Here is a 22,141-nt window from a genome sequence, read left to right as displayed (position 1 = left end):
GAGGAATTGAAGTCATTAGTATATTTTTAAGATAACTACTAGTTTACAAGTGAAACTGTATATTTTCTCTAAGAAACATGGTGACAATAAATGTGATAGTATAGACAACGTTATTACAACGCTGCATCAAATTTATTTTCTTCGTTTCTCCACCCAATAAGGGCACATAAAATCAAATTTGATGTTCACTGAGATCGATTCTGAGGCACCATTCTCTAAACCTATCACTAATTTTAACATTTTAATTTAATAATTTGGCGGATGTACAATTTTGGACTATTATAAAAATTGATTTATAATATTTTTTACTCGAATCTACCAGAAATTTAGTACATATTAATACTTAAAATAAAGGTTTCACTATAATATCAAATTGAAATATTAATTTTTAAAGATCCACATCGACCCCCCTGTCACTGTTTACTAGAAAAAAAAGAATGTAATGTTTGCAGGGTTCATTTATTATATTACTGTACTTAATATTCCTTTGTCCATTTATTATTCCCTCATATCGTGAAAACGACAAGGGTTAGATTAGTTTAGTTTCAAAAAGGAGATTTCACAATTCGCCTGCGTCTATAAATCGCGCCTAAATTAATGGCGGCACTCGCACCTTTTAGCGCTCTGGGTAATTGCCACGCATGCAGCATTATCGGGGCCTAATGTAAAATTTCGTATAAACTCTCTTACTACTCGTATTATACATGATGTATGTTTGGTAGACACGCGGTGTAACCCTTTTATGTGCATTACCACACCGATGTTTTACTTCGTAATTATTTAAAATGTTAACCACCCAACTCACACCCAGACGGTAAAAGGGTTGTAAAGTAATTTCTAGAAAAGACCACTTTAGGTACAGTCTTCTTCGTAATTATTAAAAATATTATCACCCAACTCACTACCAAATAATAGAGTTAAAATAATTTTAAATTGTATTTCACAAAAAAAAAAAAAACCCGACTTCAATTGTGATAAAATTAGGCATTTTGATTATAAAAGTATTGAACAGGTTCTGATTGAAATGTCTATGGGACCAATTTGTAGGTAAGTATATCCTTTCAGATAAAAAAGGTTTTTCCAAATCGCTTTATACTTGACGGAGTTATACGGTAACATACATAAAAAAATGCAACCGAATTGAGAAATTCCTTTTGTTTGAAGTCGGTTAAAGTCATTAAATTTTTTTCAGCGCCTAATTGTATATTGAAATAGTTGTGCTAGAGATCACATACACTATTTCTTCTATATTATTAACGATGATCTCCGTAACTCAGTTGTAGGCGTAACTCGGACAAATTAGATTCTCCAGAATGCCAATTCAAGGAAAAAACTTTACTGAAATACCTTAGGTATTGGTGTGCTCAGTGGAGGTACATTAAAACAAGTCGAAAAACTAAAATGTGTGAGTTGCAATACTTAAGTGTTCTATATAAGTTATATAACTGTAGATGATTGCCTATATATTCTATTATGCAAACATATTTTCACGCGGCAATTTACTGATGTTTTATCATAAGTTCCTATCTATATTTATTCAATTTATAGGCTGGGTTGCCAGGTATTTTATTTTGTATAAAGGTACTGCTACTAGATATTCGTCTTCCAGCGCCGGATTTTTGTTATCAACTGTTTTATAATACAGGATATCCTAGTTTGTTTATCACGGAATTAGTATGCCACTTATTATTTTCCTTTCGATGATTCAGCGATTGTAAGAGATTGCTTTCAGTGATAAAGCCGTCTTTTGTTAAGTACATTCTATAAAACGTTCTCTTTTTATTACTTTTAGTTCGCAATAAAGGGTTTTATTATTAGTTGATCGATAAATGCGAAGTATGATTTTTAAAACGTTTACTAGAATCATCTTCGTCGTATAAGCCTTTAACTGTCCACTGCTGAACATAGGCCTCTCCCTGTTGAAAGATTTTACCAGTAGTTGCCACGTTTGGCAGATGGGTTACCAACCGCAGCTAGGCTTTGGTGATATTTTAAAAGGGACGCTGCTGTTCAATCCTCTGTCTCTAGACCCTCGTTTACTAGACTGTCAGTGCTTTATTTATTTTAAAAAACCAATAGCGCTTTACAAATAAAATTAACAAATATTTTGTAATAGAGTAGTATGGTTAATAACAAGTTTTTCTAAATAAATATAATTCTGTAGATTATGTAGTCGACAATTGTTAAAGGAGAAATAGAAAAATAAATAAATCAAAGGCAATCGTTGACATAATAATATTTATACACATACGCAACAGCTATATATACACATACATTTATTTACTATTGTTCATTCGTGACATTCTTATACTATTGTATATAAATACTCGTTTTAGCCTCTAATTTTATACGCATGGATTTTGAAAATGGAATACCGATTTAATATACCATATTATATGGTATATCACTGTGAAATATACACTAGATTTTAAGTTCAACCTTTGAGCCCTGCAACTGCGAACTGAAACAATGGTGTAGTTTTTTTTCAAGACGTCAAAGCAGACACACAAGAATTCTGAGAATTTTATTTTTTTTTTACTTCACTACTTCTTATTAAGATTTTTAATATAAATTTTTCTTATATCTTTCTTTATATACCGACACTATCTAATTAAAATTTTATTACACTAGAGGAAAAAAATAAGGGATAAAAAAATTCTAATATAGATAATCTGAACTGAATGAACTGGCACTCAACATGACTAGTTTTCTCGGTATTTCCAACTTAGCGCCTGATTATCCCAAAAGCCCTTTTTTTCTTGATTTTTCAAATTAATGAAAAGAATAAAGAACAATTTGTTTTCAAAAAACCATGGCTGATTCTTGTCGGAAATTTATTCAAGATTTCAAAACCCTTCTTAATTTTCTTGTGCGATCGGCGGTTGCTGAGATATTGATGATTAAAGACAAAAAGATCCTTTTCCATCCAAAGTTAGATAGCTCAGAGAGAAGTTGTCGTATCGAACTTTGCAAAAAAGCAAATTAAAGCTGAATGAACAAGCTATCCGATTCATATAGTGATTAAGATGGATTTTTTTTTCCAATTTCGTAGACCAAAAAAGAACCGAAAAAATTTTGTGAAATTTTTTTTGTCGGTATTCATTAGGATTAAGCGGAACATGTTGCTTAATTTTTTTTTTATCGTAAGAACTTAAAACTAGAAACTGTGAGCTTTAAAATCCTTTTTTTAATTCCAGTACGACCATTTTTAAGGGAAATACAGCTACTTGAATAACCTCAAAAATTTTGAATTTGTTTTGATCTCTTAATTTTTTCCTCTAGTGTATATTTACTTATTATTACTTTAATACACCTAGATAGTGTGAAAGGCGGACTTGATACCATATGGCGTTACTTACCAGTCGACTGTAAACAGGAACAACAGACTAAATATAAGTGTATTATATGTATACAGAATTTTTGAATTGTGTCTAAAACTGGCTCTTAAAGAGAAATTAAAGTACCACTCACAAATAGTGCTCTTATCAGTTGAAATAGCACTTCACTGGACGCCGACTCAAAGCTTAGAAACTTATCCCGTCCAATGAAACTCAACTGGTAAGAGCTCTTGATCCGACATGATATTGAAGTTGCGGGTTCAAATCCCGCTCGCTTCATCGTTTTTCAAACCCATAATTATTATTGAATTATGATTTTTTATGCGATTTAGAATGACATTGTTTGCCATTTAAATAATTTTCTCCAAATTGATACGATTTACTTTTACCCAAAAATAAACTTTAATCCGTTTTACTATGTTTTACCAAGTAGCTGCTACACTAGAGATGAAAAAAGTTTCCTCCTACGCTAACCTTATTGTTTATGTGATCTTACTACCTTCAATAATGTATACTATGACTCTATGTAATATATAACTTTTACAAATGCTAAAACTTTCAAATAAATAAATCAAGTCTAAGTTTATATGTATTATAAATTAGCTTAACCAATTTTATAAAATTCAGAAATTTTTCAATATTTTTTCTTCAATATTGCATAATCTGGCAAAGTTGGTAACACTCACCAATGAGGCTTTAAAGAGCTAGTATCCAGAGCCGTAAAATTTGTTAACAATAAACACTCACCAATGTTGTGGACACAGGCTCGCGGCTACTTGGAATCTCTGCCGTTCAAGCCGCGCGTCCCGTGGGCAGAGCTGTTCCCGGGGGCAGATGCACGCGCGCTGGACCTCCTGCACCGCATGCTTACCTTCAACCCACACAAGCGCATCACCGTCGAAGAGGCCCTCGCGCATCCCTATCTCGAACAGTACTACGATCCCAATGATGAGGTAATTATATCTATCTTTACACCAAGACCCTTGCGGAATAGGCAGAGAGAACCGAGTTTGACTTGTATACATCTGTTGTTTTTTGCATGTTTCATAAGTATGCAAGCCGGTTCCTAAAAAGGTAAATAAATTGTCCTAATACAATTTATTGATTTACATTCTATTAATGATCCACCCACACTTTGAACAGGTAGTGAAAATAAAATTAGCCCATGTTACTCTCTGATCTGTAAGTGAAAGAATTTTTAAAATGTGCTAAATATTTTTGGAGTTTATCCTCTTTATAATATTACTTTAAATTATACGTTTTCAATAAGGATAATTGTTAATTCGCTGGATTTTTTTAAGGACACGCAGTTCTCTTCGGACTACTCTGTTCTCTCTGTCTATGCCAAAAGTGAAAAAAAAAAAAAAAATACGTAAAACTTTTATTTTGTGAATACATACATATGACAGCATGCTCATAACGTAAATGTTTGTTTTCTGCGGGGATCGAACCCACGACCATTGGAAAGTGAAGTGGTACATTAAAACCGTTAGACCACCGACGCCGTCAAAAAAAGAAAGATAATCAAAAAGCTATATTCAGAAATTTTTATAATAAATATTTTAACTATAATATATACTAGTGGTAGATAATATACATATTTATTTGTGCTTTTTTCCTGCTTGAATTAAAATAAAAAAAAAAATTTAATTATGCGCACTATTAATCATCTATAGAATATTCTCTAACTGTTTACCAAATTAAATTTAAATTTTTGCAACCGTTTAAGCGTGTATAAGTAACATATATCAAAACAAGCACACTACTAGTTGGTTTTTAGGCTCATTACGATTTCTTTATGTAAAGAGAGAGAGTATTTAACAGAATAATAAGTATTAGTGAACTCAACTTTCTTGAACAATGATATTTAAATAAATATTTCATTTTACGTACATTTCGCAACTGTTGTTTTTAGGCACCACGAAATTAATGGCAGACTTACTTTGAACCGTTGAAGGGATAGTATTACAGGACTTTGTAATTTCTCTTTGTCGGCTGTTTTCAAGAAATACTTTGTACTATTAGCAATTCCGTCATTGTTAATTTAATATAAATAACTGATTGAACGTTTAGTCGATTGTGTAAATAGTTGTGTAAATTGTACTCGTAAAATAGTTCTAAATGAAGAGGGTATTTTCCAAAGCTGGCATTATTAAATTAAAAAGTATGTTAGTACTTTTTTTACGTTTACATGTGCGTGTGTGTGTGTATGCTGTGCGTGGCTGCGTGCGTTCGTTTGACTGGTCGTGCGTGCATATGTATGTGTACGTAATAAAAGAAAGATATATGTTTGCATCACCTATAACTACATATTTTTAAAATGAATCTTACTAATATTATCAAGTGAAAGTTGGTCTTGATGTTTGTTATTCAATCGATTTTGGACACCTAAAAAGATTTAATTGATATTGGCGAAAAATGAATGAGCGGAAGTAGTCACTTACCATCGGGTGACCCGCATGCTCGATTGTCGCGTCTTATAAAAAAATCGTGTTAGAAACGAACTACATAGACTATTATTACAAATCACACGCGTAAAGTTATAAGATATACCTAGTAATTTAATAAAAAGAGTTGAAGGAGGAAGGATTGTAAGTAATGCATAGGGTCTTATTTCGAATTAACGATGCCCTATATCCTATGTCACTTACCATATCGTGTTTATGAAATGAAGTGGTAACTCATTGTATGCTTTTATTCGTTATACACGAGAGCATTATATTATGAAAAAAAGAAACATCACGGGAAAAAGTATAGTTTAACTTTACTAAAGGTTTATTGTACAATATAATCCAAAATGGCTTCAAACTCAGATTTATTTTTATGCAACTTAGAATGGCCAACAAGCTGACGGCTATCCGGTGGAAAGTGGTACCTCTGTCCTATTCGTGTTTCAACCGTGAAGCAGTTGTGTTTGCATGGCTGTGTTTCGGTTTGAAGGGTGAGATATGGCGTGAATTTACAGGGTACAGAGGAATAACACCTGAGTCCTCAGGAATGGCAACGCATGGGAGGTATCATGGGTGAAACAGTATACTCTGTTATGTCCATGGTACTACCCATGTCTATAGGCGACGGTTATCACTTTCCATCAGGTGGGCCGTCAGCTTGTTTGTCATTCTAAGTTGTATAAAAAAATAAAAAACCCTGTAAATACACTGCCATATCACATTCTTACAACCGAAATGCATGGCTGCATTTCGGCAAACACAACTGTTTCACGATCGAAACACGAATGAGAGGTACCCAAGCAAATGACTTTTGTACAACGTTTCTCTCTGGATGTACAATATAGTATTATTTTTTAATTTTATTTATTTGACGCATGTAACAGAAGTTTTACAGATACAAACTTTAACTATAATATTGTTAATATAATGTTGGTTATTTACAATGCAAAAGGTTTACAACTCAATTAATTTCACAGCCAGTGGCAGAGGAACCGTTTAGGTTCGCAATGGAGCTCGACGATCTGCCAAAGGAGACTCTCAAGAGGTACATCTTCGAGGAGACGCTGCTGTTCAAACAACAGAACGAAGGCGCGTAGACGTCACCCACCGTAATCACCATCCGCCTGTGCCCTGCCCTCCCCGCCGCTTCTCAAGACACGGCGACAGAGGGGTAAGGCGCAATTTGAATGCAAACTCGGTGTAAACTTTTTTTTTATACAACAAAGAAGTTTAAGCGTATAGTCACCGCAATTTATAAATGCTTGCAACTAAAAGCATCTTTCCCGTGAAAATCTACCTAGTAATTTCACTACAGTAGCACCTTTCAAACCGGAACACAGTATGCAGTCGCGCTGTTCAGTGACGTAATTAATACATGATATAGACAACTTTGTACAGTTTGTCTCTGGTAAAGCAACTTGTACTCTAATATTGTAAAAACTGAAATATCATTGTACTCCTGATAGATAATGCAGTTTATTGACACTGATAACTAATCCGGATACATAATATCTTATCACGACTTCACAGTACTTACCGATTAATGGGGAATACTATGATTAAGTTACGTGGTTAAGGATAAAGTAATATAATAGTCATTTGTTAAAGGAACTTGAGGAAAATACACAGAGTTTGCATTCAGATAGGGCATTATTATTAAGCGGAACGCATAACGTGGTTGGGAATCGTCAAAGTACATGTAGCCGGTGAGCCGAGCTACCTACCAGGAGCGAACCACGGTGTTGTATTAAATTCATTAAGTATTCGACGTTTGAATTTGTGTGATCTTGGCGATGTGTTTTCGTATAAATACCGTATACATTATGTATCACGAGAGCAACGGGTAATTTGATAACGGATAACGCTATTTAGTTATTGAACTAGAAGCTCCGAATAAAAGGAGTCGATTTACTCGTTGCGAGCTGTCGCACCCCGAAGCGATAAAGTAAGCGCGCGGAGGTTATTAAGCGATCGATAGTACGTTTGCCTATTCTTCAGCGTGCTCACAGTAGGTGCGCTGCGATTATATACTAAGAAGCTGCCAAATGACACCCGTAATCTATTTACAAGGTTATTCGGTTCATTTTATGGAAATATCTCGATGACTGAACACAAAAATCAAACGTCTTTTTGATTTATTTTTAATAATGATAAGTGGAATACTGTTGTTGATTTGTTTATACATATATCTATGTACACTAATGATGTAACGTGACGGTTTGACTGGATCAGAACGTAGTAATGCAGTATAAAGCCTAGAAAACTTAGAATCATAGATAGGACATTTCTGAAATTTATAAACGTTAAACATACCTAGTCGTACAATTTCTCTACCGAGGTGTTAAATTTTGTGGTGGCGACGGGGCGGCCGCCGGCGTATGGGTATTTTGCAGTATTACAACACGATATAGTTAGATCTCGAAGTTGTAGTGAATATTATTCTACGACGTATATGTTCCCATCGAGCGTTAACAGCAACGTGTTGATTTTCGAGTGCATTCGACAGATTAGTTTGATATTAGGTACGTAATGTTACCCATTTCATGCGCAAACAAAGGTATTAAATTGCTGGGCTGAGAGTTCGGACTTGTGGCCGTGGTGTGCGGCACTATGACGTCAATAGCGGGCAAACAAACTACGGAGGGACGTCGCCGCGTACGTCGGCAATAGTAGATACATATAAGAGAATGAGGGACGCTGTAAATATTTTTACATTTCGAATTAATGTATTTTGAAGTGTCACTGAATAATAACTTCGAGCACTTTGACTTTACTCATTAATTCTGATGTGATCCAATTAACGAATAAATGTTTTTTTTTTCCTCGATGGTGCGTCGCGATCTTCGTTGGGAAACTCGCGTTACAATGATTTCTATATTAATAATTCTCGTCTTCCTTATATTTGCATGTTAGCGCACAAGAAATTGTTAGAATAGTTGATTCTTCATATCAGATATTTTAATGAGATGTTTATCATAAAGTTTAGTTAATTGTGCGATATTGTCGAGTTTTCCAAGGGCGGTACGCGCGCGGCGGCGGCGCGGGCGCAGCGGGCGCGCCGCGTCTCTGTTGTTACTCTCTATATGTCTTTAAGATATTGTTAGGGAATTTAAGGCCCACGTATCCAGTGTCATGATCCAGTGATCCGGTGTGGTGTGATCCACATCTTACGTCGGGCGATCATAGTCTATTTCTATACTAAGACTTGAATAACGTTGTTTGTTGAAACTATTTAGAGAGCGTATTAGAATAGTCATTCTACTATGAACATATACAGAACAAACGGTGTTTCCGTATTGCTGCGGTTCGATATATATACATTATAGTAGAACTAAACTCGCGACATTCAAGGTGTTGGTTAGATTAATGAGTACTCTTCTACTTAAGAATAGAGTTTACAATGTGTTCCAGTGGAGATCCTAAACACTTGATTCTTAATCTAAACAGGGAGATATGACTTCACATTACATATATACCGTTCAAATTATTTTGTCTGTAAGGTGTCGTAAACTGGATATTTTATAAATTTAAATTACGGAACAAAACAAGACAGACAAAACTCAATTTGTATCATAGTTGTATTTTTCATGTTAACAAAACCAATCTAGGTTGCAACCACAGACATCAATTGAAATAGATATCGTGACTGTACTTTGCGTTTTGCATGCTATTTTTTGTCCAAAAGTAAGCTTTAAAAGTTTTCTTGGACTCCAGCTAAAATTATTCCTAAATTTTTACAAAAATATATATTTTTGTCGTTTAAATTATAAACGAAAACAGCACTAAAATGGTATATTCGGAATGATTTAGTGCATTAGACGGCTTTTTTAAATAAATCGTTTTCTAGCTATCAATCGTTAGCTATCAATAATCGTTGCATCCCAGTAACAGTTTTTGTGTAAAGATACTTGCGACATCTATTTCTATCTGTGTCTATGGTTATAATTTCTTTTTTTATTTTCATTATATGTAAGTATATCGTATCTTCAGGCCCAGGAAGGTTATTAAATCATCGAATCATTTTTATTTAGTTATAGTTAATTTTGTATTATAACATCATATTTGTGAGTATTGTTGCATAAAAGAACACCCTGAATTTGTAATCAGACAATGAAATTAGCCTATTTGTACAGTTCTCAATGTTATTTCTACGTCATAAGGTTTAAAATTGCTTAACGAAAAATGTGTAATTTCTATTGTAATTTAGGATTTAATAATTGATCAATTATTATTATTGATTAAAAGACAACTTTATAATTTATTGTGACCTTAAAGTTGCGTTTATTATGAAATAATACTATGTTTCGCTTGGGAGCGTGTGAATAGGTGTATTATTATATTTTTTTAGACATTGCAAATATATATGGAGTGATGATAAGATATGGGACGGTGTCTTACGGCCGTGCCTAATATTTTCCTTTATAAAGGAATCGGTGGTGTGCACTTAACCCAGCGTACCAAGTGATGTGGGTTTAAACTCAAAAGCCTTTTACTTTCCAATCAATAAAACAATAGATTGTACCACAAGGAACCAAAATAATAGTTTTTACGGTGAAATCACTAATATGATTCAATGTATCTTGACTAAAATAAAAAAATTATTTGACCTACTGATACTCTCTACTTTGCCTCTCGTTCTAAAAAAAAAAGAAAGAAAAAAATATGTGCTTTGAAATAAAATCAATGAATAAATATATTTATATAATAAGATATTAGAATGTTATTATAGATCAAAGTGATCATTTGAACCCTCTATGAAAGTCTGGGTGAATAGTCCTACTTTGCTTGCACTTATCGGAGAGCCAATCATCGTTTTTCGAATAGATGGGTTGGAAAATATATTTTGATACTCGACAGTAAGCCAAATGAAAGAGATGGGCATTTGGGAACGGCCGTAAAAGTATATAGCAGTAACGTTTAACGTTTGGCTACTAACATAAATACGGTATAAATTGTTACAATTTTGTGATAAAATTTCAGCGTTCTAACACCATTTGTTGTCTTAAAAGTTATGGTATTCCGCCTCTTGGTGTTTCATTAAATGTTATGGGGGGGGGGGTCTTTAATGTATCTTTTTTATAAAAGTCTGCTAATCAATTTAAAATAGGAAGATGTAATTTTATATTACTCGATTTCTTCACCTACTGTACATCCTATCTTCATTCCACTGGTAATGGTATACAAGCAAACGCAGATCGTCTGCAGTTCCCATGAGGCGGATCATGGGAAATGGTAATCATTGCTTATAAACACCCCTATACTTAAAAATGTCACGCTATTCAGTAATCAATGGTTAAGTCCATATAAAGGGCTATAAGCATTAACGAAATACTAGACTAATTGGCGTTTATAAGTAAGGGGCTTTAACAAGTATCTTTTCTATTCAATATTTGATCAAAAAAGATGTGTAAAGATCGGTAATGGATACTTTGCTTATACTCTGTGCCTGTGTGTCGAAATATGATTTCGATTTGATACTAATTGGATTGCATTAAAAGTCAACTTATTAGGGGTTGATTCTCTATAACACAAACGATTCTTAATTGTAAAAGAAAATGGTATTACGTAATACAATTGCTTCTTAATCGTACTTTTTCCGATAAACTGCTGTTTTTTAACTAGTAGCAAAATTCAAAATATAATAGTAATTTTAGTTCTTTAATCTCTCTGCAGAGGCAGCACTTACGTTCGCTCACTAATCGCTTACAGATTAAATTGACGGCGAAAGTCGTACAATTTTCACCTGTCCCAAATTGTTTGCTTGTTATAGGTAATCACCTCCCTGATTATGGTGTTAAACTCAAGTTATACAGATTATAATGTTTAATTTTAATAAATCACTCTAGGAAACTCCATATAACCTAATAAGATACGTTTCTATTATATTACAATCCTGTAAAAATATAGCTTATTTATATATAATAATATACGCTTATGTACTTTTTAAGGTAATTAAAGACCCTGCCAACTACTTTAATTAAACATGTACTTTATTCTCATTGGCTTACTCTAAATGTGGAAAAACAAATGTAACTTTCAAATATGACACCAGAATATCATCTTGTATTTATTGTTAAAATATGAGTGTTGCCATATTTTCTTAAGTCATTATGTACAAATTGGATAATGTAAGATCATTTGTTATCTGTCAACAGTTGGATATTACGAAAATTAAATCAAATCAAAGAGATCTGTTTTTTTTTATTTATATATTATTATTTTTTCCTTAAATTCATCCATTATTATATTTATCTATATTATAACCTACAGTGCACAAAGGTTACTGTTTTAGGAGAGAAGTATATTCTCTAAAGAATCTAAAGAAGATAACATTTATCGTTGCCATTTCTGTATTTATGATTATTTTCCAGGGATGGTTCGTTATAAATAGCGCATATGTAGTCTCAAACATGTCTTTGTAAAGCTTTGCTCGCATCCTGGGATAAGCATTTAACATAATGCCCATGATCGCTTTCAAGAATATCTTAATGTTTCATATTTCAGTATAATATCTCCATCAACTATATAATATCTCGATGAAACTGTTTATAATTAATTCTCTCCATCCAAAGGTCGCCTGGAAGTAATCGCTTTTAGCGATGAGGCCGTCCATTGTTTTCTCACTGCGATCATGTCTTGTAATTGTTTGTATCTATAACAAGTTCACTATTGTAATCTTTTGGAGGAAACAATAAAGAGTATCTGTCTATAACTAAAGTATAAGTGATAGTTGATATAACTTAGGCAATTGCCATAGATATTAGAAGCTCACAGGTCATACTACTCCAGGTTTATACAGTCTAAAATACAGCTTGCAGGCAACGAAATATAATGATCGTCCAAAAGTCTGTGGTAATTTTTTTGGAGAAGACATCTATTGGTTATTCTATTGATGGCGGTGCCAAATAAAAATCCACTTAAATCATATAAATATGGCGAAAAATGAAGAAATAAACATTATTATAGAGATTGAGGTAGTTGCGACATACACGTAACTCCGTTTATGTCTAGTTTTTCTTCTATGGATTTTTTTTTTTATACCACGGGGCACACGAGCATGTGGCTTACCTGATGGTAAGTGACTACCGCCGCCCATGTTCACCCGCAACACCAGAAGCATTGCAGGTGCTGCCGGCCTTTTAAAAGCGGGAAGTTGATTCCAAAGAGTGGTTGTGCGTAGAAAAAAGCACGGTGAAGGACCGCCACTCATCCAGATGGTTAGCATGGAACTTTAGTTTGTGGTGAGTTATACGGTGGTGAAAATCAGCAGCGGGTATCAAACCTTATTATATTTATCTTCATGAATTTTTTATGGATTATGGATTTTCTGGGCGTCAAGATATTGCTTTCAAATGAATAGTAATTTCTTCCAGTTGAGACATCATTGCCTTTGTACTTAATATTAACTGTAGCTACAAGTGATCTGAAAGATAAAATTATAATGAGACACTAAGCATTCTCTTTCTTAAGAATTCCATTTATTGGAATATCATGAATAGCAGATCAAAAATCAAGAATATAAGGATATTAGAAAATTATTGACTTTCCGCTTTTTGTAGTGTTATTTCTCTGCTCTTTGATATTACATTCAAAGATTTCTATAATATTCAAAATTCCTAGTGTAAATTTAACAGAAATTTATGTAACGCAATAGTATTGTGTTAGTATTTACTTATATAAATACTTATAGATGTGGATACTTGTGAATGGTTTCTAAGTGTCAAACTATTCAAACTTTTTTTTTTATACAACTTAGAATGGCAAGCAAGCTGACGGCCCACCTGACGGAAAGTGGTAACTATCGCCTATAGAGATGAGCAGTAGCATGGACATAACAGAGTATACTGTTTCGCCCATGATACCTCCCATGCGTTGGCATTCCTGAGGACTCAGGTATTATTCCTCTGTACCCTGTAAATTCACGTCATATCCCACCCTTCAAATCGAAACACAGCCCTGCAAATACGACTGAAACACGAATGGTACAGAGGTACCCAAGCAATCGATTTTTGTACAAAGTCTCCCTCTGGTAAAAGTATTATTAACTTATTTAAGTAGGTAAGTAACTTATTTATGTAAACGTGAATGCACTAAAAATGTAAATTTGTTTCCAAGTCATACTAGGAACTCTGTGGCGTCTTTAAGAAGCTTTTGATCACATTGATACACTATTATTTAATGACAAAAAGTTTTTTTTTAAATATATTTACATCGCTGTAAATTTTTTACCTAATTTATCATGAGGAATTGTTCGGATTGATACCCGCTACTGATTTTCATCACCACCTTATAACCCGCCATAAATTAAAGTTCCATCTCAACTATCTGGTTGAATGGCAGTCCTTCATATTGTGCGTGCGTGCGTGCGTTTTTCAAGATACTTTCATCCACGCACAACCACTCTTTGGAAACAATTTAAAGCAACAGTATTTCCGAACCGATTTGACATCATAACCTTTAAAAAAAGAGCATATTCCTTTTTGAAAGACCGAGCGCACACCTGCAATGACTCATGGGCTGCGGTAGTCACTTATCATCAGGTGAGCCGAATACTTGTTTGGCTGTGTTATAAAAAAAAATATTGACAATAGGAGTGGTTAAAAATGCTCAATTTATTTAACTGTAACGTTTATGACAGTTACATTTAATGAATAATAATTCCTGTCGAATGGCTGACTTCTCACGTTTTCGTATGTCTAGGGAAAATCATTCCATTAAGCGAGCGAGGGGCACTACACTTACCTTTTTAATATACATGTTGCTTTTGAGTAATTGAGTGGAATTTTGCCAGTAGATGCCAAACTTGGCAGACGGGTTGGCAACCGCAGTTAGGTTTTTAAAGATGTTTTAAGAGGGACGCTGCTGCAGGGACGATTTTTACGACTTTAATTGAATTTGTCGTAGGTGGGTGTAATATTTATTTTAAATAACGAAACACTAAACTTAAATTTGTTATTCGAATAATGTTTATTCCTTGGCTGGTCAAATGCTAATTTCGTCTGTAGCCCGTAAGACTACACCATCCCCGGCCTTAGAATAGAGCCATATTAAATAACAGTTTTGAAGATATAAATAAATACGTATATAGATATTATATATTTTCATTTAACTATATTTAGATTTTTTGAGAGATGGAAATCAAATGGCTGCGCTGTTAGTTTCATCATCATCATTTCAGCCATTATCCGTCCACTGCTGGACATAAGCCTCTCCCATAGACTGGCATAAAGAACGGACCTGAGCCACCTGCATCCACTGACTCCCTGCAATGCATTTCAGGTCGTAACTCCATCTAGTGAGGGGGGGGGTCGTCCTACACTGCGTTTACCCGTACGCGGTCGCCATTCAAGAACCTTACTTCCACTGTTAGTTTACCTTGCCAAAATATCAGTAAGGGATGATAGGTGACGACGTGTCAGGTCAGTTGGCCTGTCGTAATGATTTCACCAGCAATTAAACATGACATTTTCTAGAGAGGAGCGCATGAAAGTTAACCTGATATAGTATGTTGCTATCAATGGGGATGCTAGTTCCCTGCCTATATGAGTATATCTATTATTGAGGGGTTGAATCTGGTCGACATTAAACACTGGGTATCAAATTAAATTTTCGGGTCACTTTCTGACAATGGATTACGGATAAAAGCTTTTTTTAAATAACGAAGGTGATAAACAAGCATACTACCCATTTGATAGTAACTCACGGTTACTGCAGCCAATGGACGCCCGTAACACTAAGGGTGTCACGTACGCATTGCCGACTTTGAAGAAACCTTTATATACACCGTCATTGAAAGACGCTGTACTGCAGTTCTCTAGGGAAAACCTCGACAGGAACTCACTCCACAGCCTGAGCGTTCGCGGAAGAAAACTTCTCTGAATCTGCACTACAGTTTGATCTTAGTCAAAAGGCCGAGAAGCGATTCTTGAAACTGCTCTGTACCCGACTATTTAGGTTTAGGCATGTGAGAATGATGGGTTGCCATATGGTCCCGGCATAGAATATGTATGTGTTTGCATGGCTGTGTTTCGGTTTGAAGGGTGGAATATGGCGTGAATTCACAGGGTACAGAGGAATAACACCTGAGTCCACAGGAATGGCAACGCATGGGGGGTATCATGGGCGAATCAGTATACTCTGTTATGTCCATGGTACTGCTCATGTCTATAGGCGACGGTTACCACTTTCCATCAGGTGGGCTGTCAGCTTGTTTGCCATTCTAAGTCTATAAAAAAAAATCGATTAAGGAATGGTGAAGGATGGACAGCAGCGTGTCTCAAGCCTAACTGCGGTTGCCAGCCCGCCTACCAAGCGTGGAACTACGGGCAAAATCCCCCAAAAGAGATGCTTAAGTTCAGCAGTGAACAGTTAAAGGTTGATATGATGAATATGATGATGTAGGGATGAATTCCCTATCGATGGTGAGCAGTGCATGATAAAAGGTAGCTATGGACATCATTTTAAACATTTTCTCAGAACACAACCCGATATATAAGCGGCTTACCGCTTTGTGTCTTCTAGATACAAAGGGAGGTAAAGTCTCACCTTAGACTTAAAGTCTCGACACCAGATATGAGCGTGTATCGTCAACAATTCTCACAGCCTGTCTTTGAATCGAGTCAAGAGGACCAAGCTGATATCCAAGTAGGTATCCAGTTGTGAACGTGTTTATTTTTAATTAGATAGTTATTAAAAATAAGAAGCCATAATTAGCTGAATATTAAAAGGTAATTTTTGTTCAATTTTCACAAACATGTTAAGTGAAAAGTGACTATATAATAAATTAATTTTGCTGTTATTCTGTTAGCAAAATGTACATGTTTTCTATGTTCTATCTTAATATAATGAAATAACAAAATAGAATAAACTTTATAATATTTATTATAAAGTGTTGAAAGTTATAATACAAATTTAATTGACGTGTTGTATATAAAATACATCTTTGTGAAAATCTGGAAATTTCACTAGATGTAGTACAAATTGTAATTTATTTTATACTAGACTTTGATCGCGACTTCTTCCACGCCTATGTTCTCCGTCCCGTATGTACACAAAATTTTATAGTAATTAAGTTATTAAAATACTTAGGGGTATTTTAAATACACAATCGGAACTTAACGCAATGTAAAAGCTTTTACAGGTTAACGTGGATTACACCACGTCGTGGTCACGACGGGAAACGTCGACAATAAAGAAGCAGGTATCTACATAGGTACTATTTACCTGTAAAAGCTTTTACATCGCGTTAAGTCCCAATTGTGTATTTCAAATATGTGTAAACAATGCGAAAGTTTAAAATTATACTTACAGGTAACAAATGAATAAACAATCTCAGTTTCTTATTTATAAATAGTATAAAATATAAGTTAAAAACTTGAAGTTCAAGAGTTCTAGTTCAAACTCAAATTTGCGTGCCTTGAAGAGGTCCATGTAATTTTAGACATAGTACATTTAAATAAATACACAAGGTTATTTAAAAGAGCTGTTGTTAAGTTTCTTGCGGGCTCTTCCCAACAAATAACAATTTTCAGAACCCTGCATTTGTAAAAATATGAGGATTTAAAGTGCTTATAAACAAGTCTAAATAAAAATGATTTCAATTTGAAATTTGAATTGTCTATGCTCGAATTTTCATTGCGATAAAAGCCGGATATTCGCAAAAGAATCAAAGTAACTGACATAGTTCGAAGGAGAAGCAAGCTGAAATGAGAATGGATCGGCTATAGAGCTAGAAGAATCGATGGGAAACAAAGGTTCTCGAGTGTCGACCTAGTACAATCAAACATGATGTAGACCAACCCCTCCAATAGATAGAGTAACGGCATAATAGGCGGAGTAATATTCGTAATCTTATGAAACAGTATACAATTTTTCATTTGTAAAATGTGGGTAAGCTGCTTGGTAGCAAAATTAATAGCCAAGACAGAGGTACTGAAGCATTCGATTTTATACAAAGTCACCCTCTGGAAAAAGGCAAGGGCAAACATATATTCACCCTATTTCTGCGCCATTTCATCTCTTACCGCTGCTTATACGATATTTACTGTGTCGTTCCTTTATTATACAATTTTGTCTAAATTACTTGATTGAAAATGATATATTGCGGTTACTATCCTTATTTATATAAAAATATAGATTTTACCCTCGATTTTTACGTTTGACTATAATAACAGTGTTTCGGTTTGAAGAGTGGAACATGGGAGTGAATTTACAGGGTATAAAGACATAATACCTTAGTCCTCAGGAATGGCAACGCATGGGAAGTATCATGGATGATACAGTATACTTTGTTATGTCCATGGTACTGCTCATGCCTGTAGGCGACGGCTACCACTTTCCATCAGGTGGGCCGTCAGCTTGTATGCCATTTTAAGTTGCATAAAAAAAACTGTATTCTTCTCTATTGCAAATACTCTATATGTGTGTCGAATTTAATAACGATAATAATAATAATTTAATAAAAATAATTCAGTAGTTAGCCGTCAAAAGTTAATAAACAAATCAATCTCATATTATTAATACTAGCTGAATTCCGCTACTGAACTCACGAGAATAAATATATAAAGGCTCTTATGTGTTAAGTTAGGATATAACCTTAGATTATATAGAGAGTATCTCCATACAAGTTCAAATCCATCTTCGAGAAAAGCGGGTCGATTTTTTCATACAATTTAGCGTGATAAATAGTTATAAGTGTTGCGTTTATAACTTCTATATTTAGTTTGTTTAATAATTTTAGCACATCTATAATGTATAAAAACTCATTTTAATTATTAAATATTCAAATATAAGGATATAACATGAGTATGTTATGTCCTTGTTAATTACCTACCTACCAAATTTTACCTTACCTAGTGTACCTACTTACCAAATTTTGTTGAAATTCGTCCAACTGTTGAAGCGTGTTTAAGTAACAAATAGCTAAAAATCTTTACATAATTTCACATTTATAGTTCCAGTATTAATAGGATTAACAAGTATAGTGAATAACTACAAAAGCTTAACATTGTTAAAGTAACACCAATACGAGCTGATAATTTATTTAAATGCCGCATACTGGGCGCTGAATGCGCTTGTAAATAAATAATCAAGGTACATAAACATTTACTCAAATCCCCCAAGGGATTCAAGAGCTGAGTCCCATTGGATATAAATGCTGTAGGTATATCGTGTACTTATACATATTGTTATTGTAACTGTTATTGTTTGGATTTTTTTTATGCAATTTCAAATGGCAAACAAGCTGGCGTCCCTCTTAACGAAAAACGGTAACGGTCGGCATCGTCTATACCTACACTTAAACAGCATAATAGGTATTATAAAATATCAAGGTGTTCTGTGGTATCCATTGATGCAATGCTTACTAATACATATTATAACTGAAAAAGTTAGTTTCTTTTAATTTGAAGAAGAAGATGTATTTCGGTTTGAAGGGTGGGATATAGCAGTGAATTTACAGGGTACAGAGAAATAACACCTGACTCTTGAGGATTAGCAACGCATGGGATACTTCCCATGGACATAACAGAGTATACTGTTTCACGATACCTCATGAAACAGTATACTCTGTTATGTCCATGGTACTACTCATGTCTATAGGCGACGGTTACCACTTTCCATCAGGTGGGCTGTCAGTTTGTTTGCCATTCTAAGTAGAACAAAAAAAAATTTCGTATACACGTACGAGTACTATGGAGACGTTCAAGTATCAACGTAACGCATTTTTTTTAAAGTTTTGACCCTTCCGCCCCTGTAACGCATTGTAACATTTTAAAAGACCTAATTTATTACGATTATATTTTATTTTTTTTATTTTATTGTACTACCCAACCTAAATGTTTTACCTAAACATTTTAGGTATTCTATACATTGCCTAGGTATTGTATTGAATACTAGAATATATGGATTGCCGGTATATAAATGTATTCCTGTACTAATATTGTTTTATACTTAGAAAATATTTATCTGAATAATATTTCAATATTACCTACCAATCATCATGTAAGCTTTTATCTATCAATTGCTTAACACGGGTCAAGAGAATGTGATAGCTCCATTGCTAGCAATATGCCCTATTAGGTCGACCTCCACGTGGATTCCCCTGGAAACCATCGTGAACAATTCTTGTTGAATTCGTCACGATGAGCTAACTGACCTGCTTCATCTTCACCTATCATCCTTCACTGGTGTCCCGCCGGTGTATACCGATAGCGCGGGTGGGGTTACCGTTCCATTATCACTCATTAAAAAAAAAACTTTTTAACATACGCCTCCCTCATACTGATAAAAAGAACGGTCCTAAGCCACCTGCATCCACTGACTTTCTGCAATGTGTTTGAAGTCGTTACTCCATATAGTGGAGGGTCGTCTTACAATGCGATTGCCCGTACGTGGGGTCGCCTCTCAAGAATCTTTCTTCCCCATCGGTTATCGGTTCTTCGAGCAATGCGCCCAGCCCATAACCTTTTCAGCTTGTTTATCCTACGTACTATATCGGTCACTTTAGTTCTTTTGCGGATATCGTCACGTCATCAATATTACCTATACACAGTAAATATAAGCTAAAAAATGTTCCTATTAGGTATTTCTAAATGGTTTAATAAATCACATACATACTTTGAAATTACCTAGTCAGTCTACATACAACCAGTCATAAAACAAAAACAATTGAACACACATTTCTATATTCGCCCAAATTCGATTCTGGAACGTAATTGGGTTACAAATACATCACAAACGAATGTTTGTATTACATTGTTAATATTACATAAATCGGAAGACTCGCTTCCCAAGAATATTATATTATGGTGAAATTATATTTGTTTTAGTCAATATACAATGTAAATATAATTTTCACTACCATTCAATCCGGCCTCTTACGTACCTACTTATTGGTAATTGGGTAAACTCTTACCGAATTGATTCATGGAATGGGTAAAGAACATTGCCCATATATTTATTAAGTGATATATTATTATTTGAATAGAATAGAATACAAATAAACTTTATTCAAATAAACTTGTAAGTAAGCTCTTTTGATACCTCAATTTCTTATGATTGTACTTTTGGGTTTGAGATATTGTTATTTGCTAAAAAGAACTCGCAAGAAACTCGACGGTTTCTCTTTTTAAATTATTATGTACAAGATAATTTTATATTTGTATGACTACTGTGATTATAATTAGAATTAAGTTCTATTTATATATGGAAAATAAATAAGCAAATATTAGCACACCAGACCCCATAAGCAGCACCCGTTCAAGAGTATGACGGATGAGCCAGCTATCATTGCGTTAACCATATTGTAGGAAAGTCAACAACCAGACCTGTCATACCGTCATAAATCATTATTATAGAAATGCTTTATCTTTTCATTTAAGAGTTTTCTCTTGTCAGTCTCAATGCAACTAATTCGTGCATTTTCTTCCAGTCAGCTTCATCCCAGCCCATATCTTTGACCTCCCTATACGACGTGACACTTTGTGACACGTGTTTAACTGTCCCATGTAGTTATTCCTCGGTCTTCCCCTTCCTCTTTTGCCCTCTATTTTTCTTTCTATTATGCTCTTTAAAAAATCGTCATGTCGTTTAATGTATATTATGAAATACATATATATATCTATAAATTATTTTATTTCTAAATACAAATTTATTTTTTATTTAGTTTAGGAGCGTAACTAGTGTTCCGAACACCACAACGGCAACAATCGACATATATTTCATTTCATTTATCTATTCAATAAATGTCTAGTTCAAAAGGCAGACTTAATGCTATATAGCACTCTCTCCCGGTCAACCTTTGGCAAAACAGAAATGTATGCCTCCAACTAGCCATTAGGAATTATAAGCAAATTCATTTATTTTTAGTATTCGTACGCAAATTTTTTTATTAATCAAAGTAAGTCAATTGATACAAATCTGTTTATAAATATACCTTTTACCTATAGATAAGATTACCTTCATTTATCCACACACATCATTCAACTGATACTTTATTTTTAAAGGGTCATGTTCATCAGTGCTCGCAGCTAATAGGTATCTACTTACGGTTTTTAGGAATGAAAAATTAATGTTAATTTAACATGGAGAATTTTAGGGTCACGACCCTAAAATCGCAGACGTCACCATGGGTACCGTGCTAACTGGGTATGTACGTTGTGTAAATACGATTTTTTTTATATGTACACGATCTACTTTAGTATTCATTTTCTTCAAAGTCAGTTTATCTTATTAGTCGTCAACATTATGAAAATTCTTAGCTTAACTACGAGTAATTTGTAATATTTAAGCTCACTGATTTTTAAAGTAGTGATTAACGAACTTAGCTAATGAATTTTAAATATTTTTTATATA

At 34.1% G+C, this 22,141-nt stretch overlaps 1 protein-coding gene across 1 annotated transcript in view; it reads left to right on the top strand.

The window, feature by feature from the left end:
- Window positions 1–11,978, top strand: part of LOC113517601 (mitogen-activated protein kinase ERK-A) — a 52,807-nt gene extending 40,829 nt beyond the window's left edge. The window contains exons 7-8 of the mRNA XM_026902320.3: window positions 4,103–4,291; window positions 6,766–11,978. Coding sequence (XP_026758121.1) covers window positions 4,103–4,291; window positions 6,766–6,885 — 309 coding nt within the window. The 3' untranslated portion in view covers window positions 6,886–11,978. The remainder of the gene's footprint in view (window positions 1–4,102; window positions 4,292–6,765) is intronic.
- Window positions 11,979–22,141: the final 10,163 nt, after the last annotated feature.

This window comes from Galleria mellonella, unplaced genomic scaffold (genome assembly GCF_026898425.1).
Source record: "Galleria mellonella isolate WM207_F2 unplaced genomic scaffold, CSIRO_AGI_GalMel_v1 utg78, whole genome shotgun sequence".
Taxonomy (NCBI): Eukaryota; Metazoa; Arthropoda; class Insecta; order Lepidoptera; family Pyralidae; genus Galleria; species Galleria mellonella.
This window is presented reverse-complemented; position numbering and strand designations above follow the sequence as displayed.